We start from the raw sequence: 17,925 nt of genomic DNA, 5'->3' as shown, positions 1-17,925 counted from the left end.
CATTACTGCATGAATCATTATATGATATGTCATATAACACTCAGTTTTTTTGTGAACTATGAGTACTTCTGATATTCAGTACATTTACACACATTTTGCTAATACTTTGGACCTTTACTTCAGTGACAGTATTACATTTTCTAAACTCCCCAACAAGTAAATCCAAGTACAGCTAAAAAGGGTGAGCTGATTACTTGACTGACAGAAAATCAGTAAGCAGCTATTTTGATAACTGATGAAATGGCTCCAACTTGACACATATGAGGATTTGCTGGCAAACAATCAATCAGTTAATGGAGAAAATAATTAATTATTAATAATGAATTAATTAGTTCATATTGAAAATAATTAATCCTTTACAAAAAATGAGCTCCACCTCAGCCAACTACAACAGTGAAAGCCTTGAGTGTGCTTGTGTAATAATAATCTTATTATATAATATGGAATACATATTCACAGGGGACATTCTTCTGCTTTTAGTACTTTTAACACGTAAAGTACATTTTCCGATGATACTTTGTAACACTTTCAATACAGGACTTTTATTTGTAACAGAGTATTTTTAGGACATGGTATTACTGCTTTTACTGAAAGGTCTGAATATTTCCTCCACCACCCTTTGTGACTTCAATTAAGGGCAAAAAGCTGCGTTTAGATGCGGCGGTAAAACGGCAAAGATTCTAAAATTCCGATTCTCCTACATTTCTGAAGGCAGCATACCGCTGATCTACGTCACAGCTGGTCCGCCCCATTAATACTAATTTTGTGCGCGCTCCCGCAGAAAGACCTCGACCGAGTAACAGCGCGTCCCCGCAGCTGCACGGCGCTAATTTAGATAGTTTAGTTATCAGAAATCCCCCCGAGAACAAATCCGTGCAGATACGTGAGGACGACGGACCGTCAAGCGTTCGGAAAACATGGATACGAGCTTGGAGTACAGTTTCCACGACTTGTTGGAAGCGTAAAAGCGGGTTCCGGTGGCGATATTTTTTCTGTCAGGAAGTTTGACGTATTCGGCTGAAGATTACTTCTTACTTTGTTTTGGTTTGGGGAAAGTTGTGGACCGCTGTCGGCTAACGTTACAGGACGCGCACGGCGACTGTGTGACTGTCGTTGGGAAAAAAATGCGTTTCTTCACATGAGAGTCGGTTTGGAGCTCAGATGAATACTTCAGGAACCGCAGTTTAGTCCGAAAGTTTGATTTCGAAGATCTGCGAAGTGTAAACATCGATGGAGTTCAGCCAACTCGGCTTCGCTTGACGCAGCAAATCGAGTTTATGTATTTAATTAACGTTTGCAGGTAGTCATTTTTCTGCCAGTGTCATTTCGGTCTGAACTGAATCATGAATCAAATTCCTTTGCACTTTTCGAATAGGCCACATAAAGGCCTGTATGTGTTCTAACATGGTTAAATCTATATTTAGGTTGCCATGTGATGCAGTTATATGCAATTTAAACATAAGAGCAAAGACCCCTCCACCCGAGACTATTTTGGATTCCAAGCTGGCAACACAGTGAAGGGAAATCTGCAAACTTAGCAGGAAGAGGAGCCATCAAAATCACGGAAATCGTACGGTCTTTTCCTCTGGCGAGCTGATGCTCTCAAATGGATTTCATACGGGCCACACGGTTATTGTTGCACCTCCTCTGGTAGCTTTTGTTCCGATGTGACGCCGTTATGGGACACGGATCTCCGTCCCGCAAGCCCGACCGCGTCGACATGGAGCGCGACCTCTGAAAATGTTTTGGAAATTTCACTTTTCCAAAGATCCGAGGCTGCAGCGGCGCACAAGTTTGTGTTTGGGCCCCAGCTGGAGCTGTCTGATGTAGGCTTTTCCATCGGAACATTTTCTCTGTGAAGCTCCGCTGTCTCATGTGACCGGCGCTGCTTTTACAACCTGGAGCGTCTCCGTTAGTGTGCGCGTGCATTTTCCGTTGAAGAAGAGCCCCTGTTACCTGGGGGGGTCAGCCCCGCTATGGCGCCCCCGCACTCACACGCGCGCACCGGTGTGTCGGTGTGACTGAGGGCACCGATGGACTCGAGCCACGGCTGGACCTACTGCGTCATCACCGCCTCGAGACACCGGTGAGCGGCTGCACGCGGGAGAAGCCCGGTCTTGTCCAGACCGAGGTCGTCAAGGCGACAGGTGAGTGTTGTGGGTGGTGCACGTGACAGGGATGTCAGGTAAGGAGTGAATTGTGCTGTGTTCAGGTCATGTGGGAGAGATTGTAACTGTAGGGGTTCTATTTGAAAACAAAAAACCAGATATAAAAAAGTACGTCAAATGGTTGATAAACAAATTTCTCAACATCAAATTCTGTAATTCAGGTGGGAAAACGCTGAATCCTCTGCTTGTTTTTTTGTTGGCCTCAAAGTAGTCAAACATAAACAGATTGAGAGTCAGAAAATACTGGAAAAAGTTTTTAAAAGGCGGCTCAATTCACAGAACAGTGTCCTCTCTGCATCTACCCCCGTGTAATCAGATTTTCTGAGGTTATGTTTATGTAGTTTTGTATGCTTTATTTGTTGAGTGTGAAAATATTTATTTGAATAACTGAGGTCTATAGAAAACTTGGACCAAATACATGACAGGTATAATCATGCGTACACTTGAAGAATTTGGCTGGAGGATGAAAAAGCAGCACATCTGTGTTTACCAGCAGATCATGAGAATGTAGGCCAGCTAACCGCTGTGTTTATGCACATCACTGAAGTAAACAAGCACCAGAAAATATTAATTGATTTGCCAAGTTAAAATCTGTTCCTATGAGTCATTAAATTATAGCTTTTACAGTTTTCCCATGTTACATGAATGCAGCACCAAGCATTAGTCAGATTGTGAACTGCTGAATGAGTGTTGTGTGTTGACAGAAGAACAGAGAAGCAAAGGACACAAATAAATGTGATTGTTGTCATCGTATCGTCAAAAAATAGAGTTTGTCCGTATCAGGTCAGGTGGTGTCATTACCGATGGCTCAACGCTGGCTCGATGTGTTACCTCAGTACTGTACATTCCTGTTGGATCTGACCTTTAAATAGATCATCTGTAATGTGAAAATGTGTCTCAGCCGCCTGCCGCTGTAGTTCAAAGGCATGAAGTAAAGGTAAGGGCTGACGTAATGGAGTGTGCTGCAAAATGCTTGTTTGAAATCAGCCCTTCGTGTGAGACTGTCATGGGTTTTAATAGCCATCCTTATCTCAATGAAAAGGTCTCTTTGTCCTCAAAACCTATAAAAGCCTACGCAGGTATGGGCCACAGAAGGCCCTCCTTCTCTTTTATCTTGAAAAACTTTCCTTTGACCTTTGCATGCTGTTATCTGAAGATGTGGAGTGAGCTCAGATTGTGAGAGCACCTCGAGATTTGAACGCAAGTATTAAAACACTACGAAGAGCACCTGAAACATTAGCCAAGGCGGGCGCTGTCGGCCTGTCGAGGCTGCAGATATTCAAATGTGGTGGGTTTCTCTGAACCCAGAAACACATGTGCACCTGAAACAGGAGAGACATCGGGCCTGGGGATTTTGCTGCGCAGATGCACCAGTGGCCAGAGACGGAGTGAGAGAACTGTGGCTGGGAAAAACAGCCTCAGACTAAACACCTCTCAAAGCAGACAGAGAGGAGAGGGGGGAGGAAAATCCATGTAAATCCTGCTAGTCCTGGAAATGTGATACAAGGAAAATAAAGCGGGCACAGCTGACCGGACTGGTAGAGTGCAGCCTCCTTCGCCATTGAATTCCCTGCATTCCGCCTGGGAGGTAATTAAAATCAGCAGAGACAAGAGGGGAGCTGGGGGAATGGGCACGGGGGTTAGCTGTTGTGTTGTTGACTACAAGGACCCCTTTTTATGTCCAGGTCCAGCACCTTGGTTCTCTCTGGAGAACATGTTGTGGGTTGAGAGGAGATAATGGAGCGTCCTCATGCGGCCGTATCCACGCAGCTAGTCGTGGAGCTGCACAGCTCATAAACTCCCTGTTATTTAGTAGCGGATAAAATGCCATAAGCATGAAGTTTGAAGGGTTGAAGGACAAAAGTCTTTGGCACCTAGTCCGCTGGCAGGGGAACATGAGAGCGGCGGAAGCTTGAAAACAACGTGGCAACGCTCCGCCGACCACAGACGGACATGCCCGGCATTCCTGTGGGTGATTATTACCCAGAAATCCACAGAGTCAATGAGTTGCCTCAGGTGCCGATGCTGCCCATTTCATATACGGAAATAGTTTTGCGCATCGAGTTTTCCTCTCAGACAGACGTCTGACTGTGCAGATGGACCCTCAGAAAGACAGTCGCAGCCTCTCCTGTCTGACTGTCCATCCTGGTCTCTCATGCTGCCAAGTCAACTCGTCATTACTTCCACAGGCACCAACCACAGAGCACGTGTACGTGGTGGACTTGCTACAGTTTTCATGGGCGAGGTGAAGGTGACAGTGGACACAAGGCGTCTTAGCCTTGTAAATTAGATCGATATACATATAAATATACACTATCTATGTGCGTAAGATGATCCCAGTGAGTCACACAGCGAGGTATCAGAGGGATCAGTGCATCCTTTGTCAGGCCAGTTTACTTGATGGGGATTGTCTTTTGTTTTTATACACTTTTATTAAAACTCTTCTGTAATTGTGAAATCTAGGTTTGTGTTTCAGGACCAAAAAGTCTCAAGAACACCAGAGTCCTTTTTTGTTCTCCTTTGTTGAATCAGTTTAAATTCGGTGGTTTATTGGTATAAATCTGAGGAAAACCCTCTCCATTGAAGGAAATGCCTCAGTTTATAACGCTGTTGACGCCTTGGACGGGCCAGATAATATTGCCCTGTTAACATCAACAATGGAGCTGCAGCACAGTTGAGTTTGGGCTTTGCAGCTCGTGCAATCAGAGAAGTTTCAAGCTGGTGGATATTTAGAGTGGCAGAAAACTCCCCATAAAAAACATTCTTCCCATACGAACTGCGCCAGAGCGATCGCTGCCAGTGCAGCTTGAGTTTCAGCCGTTTCCAATTGTCATTCTTTCTCATGGGCAAAAACACACAACACACATTCTCCAATGCGCTGCACACTTTCCCATTCAGAGGGATCTTCAGGCCTGCGTGCTGCAGGCTTAGGTTACCGTTTTTACATGCATGCAAGGAATTATGCATGAAGAAGGGTTTGTGCCGTAAACGAAAATGAGCTTCTCTGTTTATTATCACATTAAAACTGTCCACCGTGTAATTTGATTACCTGGGTTCCATATAGTAAGGCTGCAGTACAGCCACTTTGTCATCCCAGCCTTCAGGTCTCATGCTGTGATTCCCTTCTTCTTACGGCCTCCTGGTCTCAGGAGTGTTTACCGCCGAGGTGTTTTACGGGCTGAGGCACTTGCTTGCGTGCTGACACGTTTTGTGAGATTGACTGATAACCTTGCCATATGTCACCTCGTGTCCAACTCCATGACTCTCATTCTTCTGCTTTGTGTCCATGCGAAGAGTCAGTGCCAGCCTCAGTTATTATACAGCTTTTCTTCTCACTAATTAATTTCTGTTTTGATCACGCCAGGCTGTGGGTGGGTTGGCACAGCGGAGGCAAGTTTCTGAAGACCGGCTCGTAGACCACGCGCACAAGCGTCGCCACAATGAGTAAGTCTTTTACATCCTGATGTTAGACAGACGTTCAGAGCGCAGCTTCCTCACAGCAGGAGATAAAAGCAGACATGCACTCACACCAAACACCATCCCCGAGGCCAAAGCCTGCGCGAGCTGCTGTCCCAGACACTGTCGGGTGAAGGATTGGTTTCTGGAGATGGGGGTCTGGTTCTCTCCGCTTCCCCGGGGCTGTATGATGTCTGTCCAAGCTACACAAGGAGAATATTTTCTCTTCGTGAGCTAGTTCGGCCAAGGCAGAGCTTGCCCTGAGATCAAACATGGGAATAGGCATATCAAAAACACTGCAGTCCTTCCCTGCCTCTCATACCCCGTCACAGGATAGTCTCCATATGGCTGTAGTTAGAGATGACTGACTAATTGTCTGCACACACCTTTCAGTCCTGTCACACATGTACACACACACCGTCCGTTTTCCAATCCACGCTCTGACTGTGTGTTTTCCCGCCAACCCATTATCCTCTTCAGATGAGAGGCAGGCTCTCCACTCCATAATGAAGGACCTGGTCGCCCTCCAGATGACGCGGCGCCAGCCTGTGTTGTCGTATGACAGCGGCAAACACAAGACACCGGCCCAGGCCAACAGACAGGTGAGGCGAAGCTGCATCATAAACCAGGATTTCAACCCGGGAATAATGGAAATGGTGATGAGTGGCCGTAGACTTCACAGTGAGCTGGAGCTTAAACATCCTGACCCCACACGTCAACATAAACTTTATCAAAGTTTTCTTAAGGTGTAGTACATCTGAAGTGGTTTCACTAACAGGAAACATCAAACATCAAGCAAGCCAGCTCATGTTAGTTACTGGTCCAGTGTTGCCTCTGTCGTGATGCCCGTTGAGGCTGCTGAGCCAGTTTCATTGCCGGCTTTCCCGGCTCCGGTTCTGGTGCCCATACCGGCACCGCTCCACGCCAGCAGTCCTCACTCTGGGCCTGAAAACGTCCTCCTCCCGGTGGTCCAAAGCCCCTGTGCTAGCAGTGTAAACACCAACAATTCCTCAAAGCTCTGAACTCTCAGTCCTGTCCAGCTCGGCTAACTGAATCGACTAGCGAACAACAGCAACGGTTAGCGGTTTCTTTAGCAACAAGCAGAGCTATCTGTCCATCAGGAAACGCTGTGAAGGAGGCAGAGCAGCCGGAGGACATCAGAGGGAAAACCAGAAAACATTTTCACCATTAAACAGGATCCAGTTTCAACATAGTTGGTGGTGTGTGACTGAAGCCTTCTCGCTGGAGATCAGAGCTGCCCACCCAAGTCACACACAACAGAGGGAAAGACACCACCACTCCTCCTTTACAAGGCAGCGTACCATCAGACTGATCTCAGAGCTGTTATTTTAAAGTAAAATAGATGCTTAATGTTGCTTTCAGGTGAGGCTGACTCGTGACAAACCGAGTGTGCTGGAGACAGTCTTCTGTCCGCAGCGTGAATCTTCAGCTTCAGCTGCGTCACTGAAGGGGAAACTGAACACAAAGGGGAGATTTGTTCCTAAATTCAGCAGACGTTCAGTATAAATGACACTGAATTTATGAGTCAGGAAGGCCCGACAAACGCTGACAGAATGGTTTTCCTTTCATAAAGAGCAGTCTGAGTGGGTATCACCCATGCAGGTATCCTCCTGCGTCCTGCAGTGTTTCCCCGAGCCCACACAGTCAGCTAATTTAGCATAATGACAGATGGATTCCCGAGATAGCCACCCACAACCGTGCTACTGCTGCATCTGAAATGCTTTAAATCCAGCTATTTTCAACTTCTTCCCTAAAAATATATTCTGCACGTGTGGAAAAGCAGCCAGTAGCCCACCCACCCTCGCTCTCCACCACAGCTACGGCCACAGAGAGTAGTAAAAGCAGACGACTCGTGTGCAGGGTGGTGTTTGCTTAACGCCAGAGATTTTCCCCCCGGGACACACAGTTTCCACCGTTTTCCCACCTCGGTAACTTAGTTTGGACATGAGCGGAAGTGGGTTTTCACAAATGATGCAGCAATGGAGGAAGCACAGAGTGGACTTACATGTCTTTAAGTCTTTTCTTATTTAATTTTGCTGCTGGGGTGAATTCGGCCAGTAATTCAGTTATGAGTGCAGCCTTTCTTATTACGCTTTGATCGCCTCATTTGTCGACTTTCTGTTCTCTGGCAGGACGATGTCAGGATAAAGTTTGAGTTCTCAGGAGAGAGGAGGTGAGTTTTTTTCATGCATATGTATATACACCAAGCGAGAGAGAGCATAAACTCACGCAGAGACATAAACACAGGCGCTCAGGCATGCTGTTCCTGTCACATGTTCCAGCTCATGAGAAAAAGCAAAAGTCAAACACACCTCAGCACTTAATTCAGACTGGTATGTGAGCTGGAGAATGGAAGGGGAAAGGACTGTGGTTAGCCTGTGGCTGCCAGCTCAAACCACAAATATGCAAGGTGCACTTAGAGGAATCTGCACACACTGAAAACAGCAGCTTGTGAGGATTTTGCTTGAACGTGTGCATGTAAGTCAAAAGAAGCTTCCTTAGCAGCCGCTACAAATCTCTCATGATCTGTGTGTCTGTGTGTGTCTTTTTTTTTGTGATGTGGAGGATCCTGATGTTTGGACGGCCTGTGCAGTTCGAGGAAATCCAGCAGAAAGTTAAGACCGTCTTTGGCCAGCAGCTCGACCTGCATTATATGAACAATGAGGTAAAGTGAGAGTCCTGTCTTTCCCACACAGGGAACGTTTGGTCTTTGTGCTTTAAAGTAGATTAAACATTGCATCCATTATCGAAGCAGCTGTGTATGTGTGTGTGTGTGTGTGTGTGTGTGTGTTTGCATATGTGAAATGATTCATTTTGTTTTGGTGTGTAAATAATAAAACACACACATTTTTAAATGTTTCCAAAAGCTTTTGTATGTGTGAGTCTTGATACATGTTTGCCCATAGATAATGTTGATTTTGTGTGTCTGTGTGTGTGCGTGCGTGCGTGCGTGCGTGTGTGTGTTTGTCTTGTGTATTTGCAGTTGTCCATCCCCCTGCGAGGTCAGGACGACCTGGACAAGGCGATTGATCTGCTGGACCGAAGCTCCAACATGAAGAGCATCAGAATCCTGCTGCTCACTCAGGAGCACAGCAATGTGAGACACGCACGCACACACACACACACATACACGCACGCACGCACACGCACACACACACACAGGCATGCATTTACAGCGTACCCTTGCACCACTGCCATTTGTTCACCTTAGAGCCGTGTTGTGAAAAATCAGATTTCCCCTTTGCATTAACTGGCTTGCTGACTTGCAGTGACTCTTCAGTCATGTGTTGAAACCTTGTGCTTTTCTCCTCTCGCCCCCTCCTCCCCTCCTCAAACTGCAGGCCCACTCCCCGTCCCACCATGCACCGTGCAAGCAAGTGAGGATCAAGTCCTCCCAGTCCACCGGAGACGTTAGCACGGTGTACCAACCCGCCGAGCCCAGGGGGCGCCACCTGTCAACAGGTACATACAACCCCGATTCCACTGAAGTCGTGACGCTTTGTAAAACATAAATAAAACTAAATGTGATCATTGTCAGTCGTGTTTGACATCAGCTGAAAACAGCACAGAGACGATGTATTTGATGTTTGAGCTCATCAGCGAATATCTGCTCATTCTGAATCTGAGGCAGCGACACGTTCAAACACGTTGGGACAGACGCAACTGAAGACTGGGAAAGATGTGGAATGCTCCAAAAACACCTGTTTGGAACATTCCACACACATTTTATCTTCAGCTGTCATTCATACGGGAGCTCTCTCTAACCTTCCCACAGATTCACAGGAGACGGGTGCAGACAGTTATTGCCCTCGAACCTGAACGTTTTGTTAGCGTTCACCTCGGCTGGCTGTCGTCTCTCCGGGCCATCGCCACTTCTTTTCTGCTACCTCGATTTCCCCGTCTGTCGCTCTCCCTCTCGCTCTCTCCGGCTGTTCTTTCTTTGGCTTCCCCTTTTAGCAATGGGTCCTCTTCCTTTTCCTGTTCGCCATCACTCGACGATGCCTGCTGGAGAGCAGCCAATCAGATTGCAGAATGCTATTAGTGTGGTGGACCAGTGGCCTGGTTTAGGATTTTTCTCCCCCTGCAGCAGGGGGATGAAGTGGCTGCAGGAGGGCTTGAGAGCCAGACAGCACCAGGCCATAAATATTAAAACCGGCTCTCAGCCGTTGCTCCTTTTAGCCAGAAAGCAATCAGCGCTTTCATGTGTTGTTTTCTGTATTTTGTGGAACAGGAGGGACAGCAACTTTCGTGCTGCATGCATGTGTGCTCCAGTGTGGCCTCAACGACTGCATGTTCGCTGTTGTGCTTCCTGAGCTCGATGGAAAATAAACAGTGAATCTCAACATAGATGAACAGAGTCTATTAGTTTAAACAATTCTGTTTTCCAGCAATATCGTGTAACCGCCCGACGTCCTCAAAGCACAGTGTTTCATGTATCTAATGTTTCCTCTATGCTCATAACTGCTGTCTAATCCCAGGTTCTCAGAACACGGGGCGTAGCTCGCCGCCTCCTGGCTACGTGCCTGAACGCCAGCAGAGGATCGCCCGCCAAGGTTCATACACCAGCATAAACAGCGAGGGGGAGTTCATCCCCGAGACCAGCGATCAGTGTGTGAGTCACCACTTCACTATTAATGGGGAAAATCCACCTTAAAATAGAAATCATATGGTGCGTTCATGATCTGAGGCTGTTGAGATCTGAGCACATAAACAACTCTTCCTCAAAGCGTTTTCTCATTTCTGAAGCTGTTCTGCTCTTTGATGGAAGTTTTATTGACTCTGTGAAAGGATCAAAGCTGATTTTCAGGGTGTTGGAAGGTTCAGTAAACGGTCCAACAAAGAAATCCGTGATGCCACATTTATGTTGCCAGCGTAGCGGTTCTAGAGGACATGAAATATTGAGTTTCCATCTTCCCAGAGTTTTTTAACCTAAATTCTGTTTTAGGATGGATTTTCCTTTCTGACATGTTTGCACACACACCCTTAATTTTCCGCCGTGCCCTTTGCAGGTGCTGGATCCCTGGAGCAGTGCTGAAAACTCTGTCTCTGGAAGCTGTCAGTCTCTGGACAGTAACTCAGACAGGTGAGAGGCAAACCTCACCTGAGCTTTTTAGAAATTAACACTGATGGTTAATACTGCTCATCATATTTTATTATTTTTCCATTGCATTTCCATAATTGGGTGTATGCAAAACTGTAACCTGCTCTGTGTTAACACCCACATACCGTCTTTCGCTCTTCTCGTCTCTCGCAGCCCCTCGCTGAGGAAGTCTCGCATGCACAGAGCCAAGAGTTACCCTGATAATCGTCAGGAGTGCTCAGGTGAGAGCAGCTGTGAGAGAGATCCTCTCCCAGCCTTTACCTTTCCCAGTGACCGTGGGAAACACCGTGTTGAAGCAGCACACTCTCATCTCAAAGTGAACATCAGGGTGGAAGGTTTCCACAGACCTGACCTGCAAGCTGTGAGAGATGCATTAAAGTCCATGTGTACAGGAAAGCAAGCACACCAGCCATAAACATAAACGCTGGCCCGGCTCAGACCTTTCAGAAGCTCCGTGAACAACATAAAGAAAACCTGACTTCATAGTCTAACGTGGGCTTGCAAGAGAGAGTAATAAAGTAGCTCACATGAACGTTGTGTGACACAGCTGGTTGAGTCCTGCTGACCTTTGACCTTTGTACATTTTCAGACAGGGAGAATCACGTGTATGACAGGGTAGCAGGGAAAGGAGGCACCTATCCTCGTAGGTACCACGTCTCCCTGCACCATAAGGACCACAGTGAAGGTAAGAGGATGAGGATGGCCGTTTCCTCCCGTAATCTCTTCATCACGTGATGTTAGGCTCAGCCGGCCTCTCTCCTGCTCTCCTACAGGCCGCCGAACGTTTCCTCGGATTCGTCGCCCCCAGGGGAACCTGTTCACTCTGGTGCCCTCACGGCGCTCGCTCAACGGCAGCGAGGAGAGCCTGGGCAGCTGGCAGCTGGTGGACGCTCAGGGCAGGCTCCGTCCTCAAGATCGCTCCGTCGCGCATAAGTGTGAGTGCTGATCTCGAGGAACTGGAAGGGAAATACGTTTAGATTAAACTTTGCAGGGTTAGCAGAGCTTATTTTTTTCAATCAAAGCTGCTGATCATCTTTAAGTAGGATGAAAAATCCTTTTTTCATGTTCCACCTCTTTTCTCTTTTGTGTAAAACATAAATGAGCAGCTGAGTTTTGTTTTTCAGCTCCCAGTGCTCCGATGACGTGGCGGCGGGGGAAGCTCCTGGGCCAGGGAGCGTTTGGTCGGGTCTACCTGTGTTACGATGTGGATACTGGGCGGGAGCTGGCTGCCAAGCAAGTCCAGTTTGATCCTGAGAGTCCCGAGACCAGCAAGGTGAGACACCAGCGCGGAGAGTCCAGCTCTTCATGCCTTCGCAGAGACAGAATGCTTCCTCTTCTCTCTTTGTGGTGGTGTTGAGAACATTTCCGCTGTTGTTTGTGACATGCTCCGTCTTGTCACTCCTTCAGCTTTGTTGACATTGCATGTAATTGCACAAAAGCCTTTTACAGCCTTTTGTAAAATATCAAACCTCAGCGCTGTAAAAGCACCAAGAATGACCTCATAGGTTGTTAATCTGCTCAGGCCATCATGCTGGAATGCAGGCGGTTAATTATTAATGAATCAACTATCTTGGAAACATATCTGCTCTTCAGGTCCGGAGTTAAGCCACAAAAGCTTTATTTAACCCGGACACAGAAACAAAATAATCAATCTGCAGGAAGGAAATTCAAGAACTCAAGTGGAATGTATTGAAGAGGTCCCCCCCCCCCCTTCCCCGTTTTAATGTCTTTTCCTGTCTTCCACAAACATGCACTGTCACTTCCTGCATCTGAAAGGAGCCGAGTGTTGTGGTGGCGAGGGGGTGATGGGTCAGCGCTGCCGTGGCCTCCCTTCACCCCTTCACAGTCCCGCCTCCAGCTTGTAGCAGATGTGAATCAGTTGTTGTTTCTATTAAACCGGATTCTGTGTTTGGACTTTGGGATTACTTTGTGTGTCTCTGACTTCCCTCCCTCTCTCCCCCTCTCTCCCCCTCTCTCTCTGATGTAAACACAGGAACTTCTTTTGGGGAACTGTGCTATTGACTTTCCTTTACTCCCTGCTTTAGGTTTCACTTTTGGCAGTCACAAATCTCAGCTTGCGTCCCTGTGTTTATGCCTCAGCTGTTTGTCATCACTTGTAATGGATATGACAGAGCCTGTGGGTCCGAGAAATGCTTTTTTGTATGCAAACAGTAAATCAACATGTTTTTAATTATGTTTAATTGCCAAGCGGTCGTGTGAATCTTCAGCGTGTCATGTCTTCTCATCCTCGTGCAGGAGGTCAGCGCTTTGGAGTGCGAAATCCAGCTGCTGAAGAATCTGCATCACGAGCGCATCGTTCAGTATTACGGCTGTCTGAGGGACCACAATGAGAAGACCCTCACAATTTTCATGGAGTACATGCCGGGGGTGAGTCTCGTCACAGCGTCACAGCTTCACCCAGAATACTCGAAATCAGTTCAGCTCAGTCTTGATGTCAGCCAGCCATGAGCATGAAATCAAGAGGAGGAAAGGAGGAGGCTCTTTTTCTCTATTCCCACCTGAAATTGTGTCCTAGCTCTGTAAAGTGAAATACTTACAGCTACTTTTCAGCTGCAGGAACTCATCCAGGAACCTTTTTAGGAACTCAGGAACTCCATTTTGACCTCAGTAACCGTCGCGGTGCAGCCAACTTCCTTCCTGGTCTTAAAAAAACTAGCGCGAGACAGCGGAAGATGAAATGATGCACGAGAGCAGAAAAAGAATGTTTTGCAGTCTGCTGGTTTTTTCTGAGGTCCTCGGGTCCACAAATAACTAATTGTGGATCAGATCAGTGCTGCTTTGTCGCTGCATTTCTGGCATTTCCACCTCTGCGTTCCTTCTTTCCAATATCAGCTCAGTTATCTTAGAGATTTGCTTGATAACATGCAAACAGAGATATTGGTTTTTAAACCTTTCTTATCAGCTGTAATTTACCTGATCGATGCAGTTCTTATGAAATGCAAACAGAAATGTGTTTAGTTTTGGAGTTCAGTTCCTGGAACTCTGGAGATCTGGTCAAAAGGTCTGTGACGTTGCCCATGTTTGAACGCCTCGCAGACATCTTTCTGGTGCCAGACTTTAGCTTTGCTCCTGCACTCCCTACGCTCCTGGCTCGGCCATCAGTGACGGGGTGGATCGGTGGTCTTAAACCCTGGATGTGCTCACGGTCGGTGTTGTTGCACTGGTTTCTTCCTCTCAGGGTTCAGTCAAAGACCAGCTGAAGGCCTACGGGGCGCTGACAGAAAATGTGACCCGGAAGTACACAAGACAGATCCTGGAGGGCATGTCGTATCTGCACAGCAACATGATCGTACACAGGGACATCAAAGGTACACCAGAGGCTGAGTCTTCCATCGCTCAGACACTAGATCAGTGTTTATACAGCGTCTTAACTCATAGATGTTTGAGTTCCACATCATGTGGACGGTGATTGGTGAGATCAAATATTTACCTGGTCCTTATCAAATCTGGCTCTCAGGTGCCAACATCCTGCGGGATTCAGCGGGAAACGTGAAGCTCGGAGATTTCGGTGCCAGCAAGAGGCTGCAGACCATCTGCATGTCTGGCACCGGCATCCGCTCGGTGACCGGCACCCCCTACTGGATGAGCCCGGAGGTGATCAGTGGAGAGGGCTACGGCAGGAAGGCTGACGTGTGGTAAGACCAGGAGATGCTCAGCAGTGCGCTTTAAAGCCAGGTCCTAGTTTATCCAGGAGGACAGCTTTTTTTTTTTTTTTTTTTAGGGAGAGATGCACGATGTAAATCACTATCAGTAGTGAAACACTTGTGTGACTGACAAACACGCACACGCAAAACCAGTTTTTTCCTTTGAAGTATACAAAGGACAAACGCCTCCATCCGCTTTTTACCAGCTGATCCAGAGTCACCGGGGGCTGTGATGAGAAAAAGGGAACATACCAGTGTCTTTAGAGACAGACTGTCTGCTGTCAAAGGGAAAACTTTTTAATAAAGTCTTCAGCCAGTTCATACCACACTCCCACACACAGAGCAGAAAACATTCCCTTATGAACCCTGATTGGGTGGCGACTACCAAGCGAGTGATTTGATTGGCCGATGGCCAGTCAGACAGGTCGTAACAGAGGTTGGTATGTTCCAGGTTCTCAGCCCTGGCTGGAGGGGGAGTAAAGCTCCCAGGAGGGCTTGTACCTCAAACAGGTAGAGGAGGCCCTCTGCAGCCGGCGAGTGTGAACGTTTACACTCAAAACATTCCTTCAAAGCTTTCGTGTCACGCAGCCGAGACGTAGTATGTGGTGTGTGTTTCAAAGCTCCTGCGTTTCTTTCACAGGAGCCTTGGCTGCACGGTGGTGGAGATGCTGACAGAAAAGCCTCCGTGGGCTGAATACGAGGCCATGGCGGCCATATTCAAGATCGCCACCCAGCCCACCAACCCGCTGCTGCCCTCGCACATCTCCGACCAGGCGCGGGACTTCACGAGCTGCATTTTTGTGGAGGCCAAACACAGGCCCAGTGCCGAGGAGCTGCTCAGACATCCCTTCTCCCAGATTCTGTGCTGAAACCTGCCTGGTTTCTGAACTTTTAACCGCAGAGTGGCACAGTAGCCTCAGCAGTATCTGTAGCTCCGTTAGACCACGTCCACGGCAGAAGTCTGGACTAGAAACCCACCGAGCTTCTGCCACCATTCAGAGGCTTCAAGGAGATTTAGCCTCCTCTCACACCAATCCAGCAGCCGACAATGCCTCAAAACCAACGCCAGCAGATGCCCTTATAAGAGTCACCACCAGGGGGAGACAAAACACAGATTAAGCCTCTGGTGGGCCGCCCATCCTTCTCGCATACAAACACACATACTGTATCCACACACTCCAAATGAAGTCGGCATCATTCCAGTCACACACCAGCGGTGTCTTCATTAAGTGTCCTCTCTGTGTCTGTGTGTTTGCCATTTAGCTCAGCACCATTTTAAAGCTATAGCAGGCCTAAAGCTCACGTTTGTGCCGCAGATGTTGAACACCACTGCTGCACAACAGGGTGCACTGGACAGCACTCTTTTCTCCACCCTATCTCTGTCTGGTTTAAGCAAAGAAAGCTCCACCCTTGAACTCCAGCTCTGGTCAAAGCTGCCTGCATGCTCGCGTAGATCGGGCGAGACACAGATGAAGCGACGTCACACGGAGAAGCTACACTGGAGGTTCATAGAAGAACAGTGTCGAGCTGTTGAAAACATCAATGTTAAGCAATCCCAGACATGAGTTAGCAGATTAGATTAATTAGAGCCAAACACACACTCCTCATACCCTGAACAGACCATGATGCATTGCACTTGCCCCAGTTTGTGACGGTTAAAGTCACAGCATCTTTTGCTCTGAAAAGCCAAACTGCACAACAAAAAAAGAAAGAGGCTTCTCAGGTTGAAAAATGAAAAAAGTGGTTCACTTTGTATGAATTATGCAAAGATATATGTCATTTCTAGCTGCCATCTTTGTTTGGATTTGGAAAAAGAGCCACAACTTGAGTTTGAGGACTCTGGAAATACCTTCAGGGCAGCAGGAAGTCGACCTTCTGTGTCAGCCGAGTCTTTTCATATAATACACGAGGGGCAAAAACTGGGATTTGCAGCTACAATACCTGATTTAAGTCAGAGATATGACCCTTTCTGTCCTCCTACCTGTAAAATGAACCAGCTCAGTGCCCATCAGTACAGTCTCGGCCTCGAGAGGAGCTGAAGGTGGATTTTTCCCGTCAGATTTGTCTTTTTAAATTGACTCGTGTCTCTCTTGTTCGACCTTTCGCCTCAGTGTGACTCATCCGTCTACCTGCCGTCCTCGTCTTGTAGGGTCACAGGTGCTCTCAGCCAACAAAGTGCCAAACAGGGGCAGATAAAAAGGAGGCTGTGGTGAGCGAGAGAAGCCAAGCAGATGATGATTTTTACTCTATTAACAGCATTAATTTGGTGATCTTCACGTGTGTCGGACCCAAACATCCCAGACTGAGAAGCTAAAAGATCAATTTGAAATCAGATGCACTTTTATGTAAAATGAATGTTGCCGGGGTTTGTTCTCTTTAACAAATTAGATTTTTTTTTTTTTTTTACTTCAAATGTGAAATTTGTTTCATTTTTATTTATATCCCCACGTCCATTCCAATTAGATTTTGTATGCAAATATATATGTATAAATATATTTTTTATATTTAGACTGTGTCAAATCTGGAGATACTTTCAGGACTTTGTGTCCTGAAAAGTGAATCGTTGAAAGCAGCTGGTTTTGCAGACATTACATAGAATTGGGGTTTCTAAATGAAAACCGGGGGGGAATCGAGCTCTGGCTGTCCGGTTCTTGTTCCAGCTCGCAAACACTTCCCGCACACCCTCAGCCGTGCATGCAGGTGACAGCGTTACCCTGCATCATGTCACACGTGAGTGAGTGAAACCTTGTAAAGGTTTAACTTGCAGAGGTAAACGCTTTCTGTGTGATCTCTGCGTCACTCACGTGTAATCAAAGGGCGTGTGTGTGGGCCAAAGACGAGCAGGGTGCTGGATTTCAGAGTCCGCTTTCCAACCCAGACGACGACTTTGTTTATCCCAGGGTTCAGACAACGAGTCCAGTATTGAATGGGCGAAGGGCTGCCTTAACGCTAATATGAGAACTTTCCACGGGGCTGCTACAGGCTAACGGCAGCTAAAACATGTTCAGTGTTGATAATAATGAATTAATGAATCAGACAGAAGAACCCTGTGGTAAGCAAATGAATTCAGACTAGTTGTTTAGAGATCTATATATGTAAAGGTATGATTATGTATCATGACAGGACTTGCGGTGCAAAGTCTGATGTATCAAAGCTATTTTACAGCCAGAGAAGAGTAGTGTGTTTAATGACGGTGTTTATATTTGTATATGTGTCATGCCCTCGCTCCAAAACAAATAAATTGTTTGTAAAAACCGTGTGGCGTGTCCAGATCAGCGAGTCCACTGCATGAAAGGACACGGCAGACTGAGCTCATTGTTGGCAGTCAGACGCGCCTTGATTGATGCGCTCCTTTTTCCTCCCGCGCCTCCGTTTTGTTTCTTCCTCTATTTTTTGCTCTTTCGCTCATCTCATGGGGGGGGAAAAACAGGAGGCAGACGCAGGAAGGAGAGATTTCTACAGCCGTGTCTGGCTGTGAGATGGAAAAACAGATTGCATTGAACAAAGGGCCCTT

General features: G+C 47.1%; 1 protein-coding gene across 1 annotated transcript; it reads left to right on the top strand.

Moving 5' to 3' along the window:
- The first annotated feature begins 809 nt into the window (after nucleotides 1–809).
- On the top strand, nucleotides 810–17,666 carry map3k3 (mitogen-activated protein kinase kinase kinase 3). The gene is made up of 17 exons (XM_076753564.1): nucleotides 810–2,147; nucleotides 5,533–5,612; nucleotides 6,105–6,226; nucleotides 7,778–7,818; nucleotides 8,211–8,310; nucleotides 8,629–8,742; nucleotides 8,987–9,107; nucleotides 10,124–10,257; nucleotides 10,655–10,728; nucleotides 10,900–10,967; nucleotides 11,336–11,431; nucleotides 11,520–11,681; nucleotides 11,871–12,019; nucleotides 13,003–13,134; nucleotides 13,946–14,075; nucleotides 14,225–14,402; nucleotides 15,052–17,666. The coding sequence occupies exons 2-17, from the start codon at nucleotides 5,609–5,611 to the stop codon at nucleotides 15,278–15,280; spliced, it is 1,854 nt and encodes a 617-aa protein (XP_076609679.1). The 5' UTR covers nucleotides 810–2,147; nucleotides 5,533–5,608; the 3' UTR covers nucleotides 15,281–17,666.
- Nucleotides 17,667–17,925: the final 259 nt, after the last annotated feature.

Source organism: Chaetodon auriga, chromosome 16 (assembly GCF_051107435.1).
Source record: "Chaetodon auriga isolate fChaAug3 chromosome 16, fChaAug3.hap1, whole genome shotgun sequence".
Lineage (NCBI taxonomy): Eukaryota > Metazoa > Chordata > Actinopteri > Chaetodontiformes > Chaetodontidae > Chaetodon > Chaetodon auriga.
The sequence above is the reverse complement of the archived record's forward strand: the minus strand, read 5'-3'. Positions and strand labels throughout refer to the sequence as shown.

Coding starts and splice junctions, on each gene's coding strand:
- map3k3 (XM_076753564.1), top strand. Junction 10,258..10,654: donor CCGAGACCAGCGATCAGTGT/GTGAGTCACCAC, acceptor TGCCCTTTGCAG/GTGCTGGATCCCTGGAGCAG. Junction 14,076..14,224: donor CGTACACAGGGACATCAAAG/GTACACCAGAGG, acceptor TCTGGCTCTCAG/GTGCCAACATCCTGCGGGAT.